Source organism: Rhagoletis pomonella, unplaced genomic scaffold (genome assembly GCF_013731165.1).
Source record: "Rhagoletis pomonella isolate Grant_MI unplaced genomic scaffold, Rhpom_1.0 Rhpom_scaffold_00002, whole genome shotgun sequence".
In the NCBI taxonomy this organism is placed as follows: domain Eukaryota; kingdom Metazoa; phylum Arthropoda; class Insecta; order Diptera; family Tephritidae; genus Rhagoletis; species Rhagoletis pomonella.
Window position 1 is genome coordinate 24,548,743 of NW_023458556.1, and position 2,230 is coordinate 24,550,972.

At 38.3% G+C, this 2,230-nt stretch overlaps 1 protein-coding gene across 1 annotated transcript in view; it reads right to left on the reverse strand.

Annotated features, from left to right (window-relative positions):
• Positions 1–1,638: 1,638 nt before the first annotated feature.
• Positions 1,639–2,230, reverse strand: part of LOC118734504 (protein disulfide-isomerase 1-like) — a 9,108-nt gene continuing 8,516 nt past the window's right edge. Inside the window, exon 6 of the mRNA XM_036464222.1 lies at positions 1,639–1,694. Within this exon, the coding sequence (XP_036320115.1) occupies positions 1,639–1,694 (56 nt within the window). The remainder of the gene's footprint in view (positions 1,695–2,230) is intronic.

Consider the following 2,230-nt stretch of genomic DNA (forward strand, 5'->3'; position numbering starts at 1 on the left):
AAAAAAAGACACGAATAACGGGATTCCACTACCACCGCTACAGGGCATGTTAGTGCCAAAAGGCACGTTTGCCAAAGCAACGAGTAACGGGTCAAAAGAAAATAATATACGTGAAGTAGAAAAAGAACAAGTAAAGATGGCAGCCGAAGCCACTAGTGGCGCGCAAACTGCAACCATGGGTAGCAACAACAATACGAGTAAGCTAAACGAAAATGAAAAGTACAGTGGTTACTACTCAGAAAATCACACAGGGGATTTTTGTGTCCTCATAGACACAAGCAAAAGCCCGCTGTGCAGTAACGAGAATATGAAAAATGGCCTGTTTCTTTGGGAAAAAATCAGCAATTTCAAAATCGAAGGTATAAAAAATATTAAAGCCATAGGTAGATCCCTGTACAAAGTTTTTTTTGAGTCTTATACTCTAGCAAATAAGTGCCTTGAAAACCCAGAACTAGCAAAAAATCTAATGAGACCGTTTATTCCTAGAAACTTTGTTGAGACGATGGGAGTTGCACCCCAAATCCCCACGTCTTTTTCGGAGGAAGAAATATTAAAAAACATCAAATCTGAAATAAAAGTAACCTCTGTTACGAGAATAACAAGACGTGATCCAGACAATAGGGACAAATTTTTACCAACGTTAACGGTTAAAATAAGCTTCCAATGCAACGATTTGCCGGAAACGGTTGAGCTTTTTTATGTAAAACTAAAGATCTCGCATTATATACCAAGAGTACGGCAATGTTTCAATTGTGGAAGGTTGGGACATACCAAGCTCGGCTGTAAAGCAAAGAACAGATGTGTATTATGTGGCAAAGAGGAGGGCAGCAGCAGCAAATGCATGACCAACAACAACAGCTGTATTTTATGTGGCGAAGAAGGGCACAACTCGCTCAACAACAAGGCGTGCAAAAGATGGCAGAAGGAGGAGAAAATTTTAGAAGTCATGACAATCAAAAAAATTTCAAAACGAGAAGCCATGGAAGTCTATAGCTTCAACACAAACAATCAGTTTTCAATTCTGGACAACTATGACGAAGCCTTCCCACCGATTAAGCCCAACAACACGGGGACTATAGATAAAGATCGCGTAATAAATCGGAAGCTGACTACAACCAAATACAGTTATGTTACTAAAAGAGCAACCAATGACTCAGCCACAAACACTGGTAATCCCAAAAGCCTGAGACAAAAAAGTGAAACACAGCCGGTCTATGAAAATCCCAAATGGAACAAGGTCACTGAAATTGAAAAGTTGGTTACCTTATTAATTAAAAAATTTGAAATTGATAGAGAAGAACCACTAGTAAAGTTGCTAGAAAACATATGCAAGGTTAATATTGACGACAGACTCATTATTAACACCAATGATGAGTGTAAAAGTCCTGCAGTACAACATCCAAAGCCTCAAAACTAACAAAAACTATGTAGATTTTTTTAACAATAAGAACAACATTGATATTGTCTGCCTTCAGGAGATTTTTTCCCATGACGACCAAATTAATGACCACAAACTCCCAAACTTCAATATGCTCAAAAAAACAAGAGCAGATGGGTTCGGTGGCGTAGCCATAGGATTCAGGAGAGAAATTAGATACAGCAAAATAAAATATAACACCAGACAGGACATCATAATAGCTAAAACCACATGACAGTCACCATATGCAATGTGTACTTTCCACCTAGCACAACCACTAGAGTTTTCGAAAAAGAAATAAATAGATTAGCAATTTTTTTAAGCAACCACGTCAATGTCATCCTAGTAGGAGATTTCAATGCTAGGCACATGAACTGGGGAGATAGCATTATAACCCCGAAAGGAAATGCACTCAGCAGGGAACTGTCTAACACCAGCTTAATCTGTCTTAACAACGGTACAAAAACGCATTACTGTAGTAACAGTAACAACAACGCTGGATCGGTTCTAGACTTGACTTTCTCAACCATAGCACCCAGCAGTGCCAACAGGTTAGTATTGGTGGAAGCAGGCATTATCCTATTATTATTGAAATCAAGCAAATTCAAAAATTACCCAACTTCTTTGTTCCAAAACGCAAATTTATAGAAAAACTAGCCACAGTTTAGTAATTTGGATAATCTGCAAAAGGACATTCAAGCAGCTAGAAATAAAGTAAAGATTGACCTAAACAAATCAGGACACAAACCAAAAGCGTGGTGGAACGAGGAGCTAAACAAATTGTACAGGTTACAACTAGCGAAAAGGAAAAAA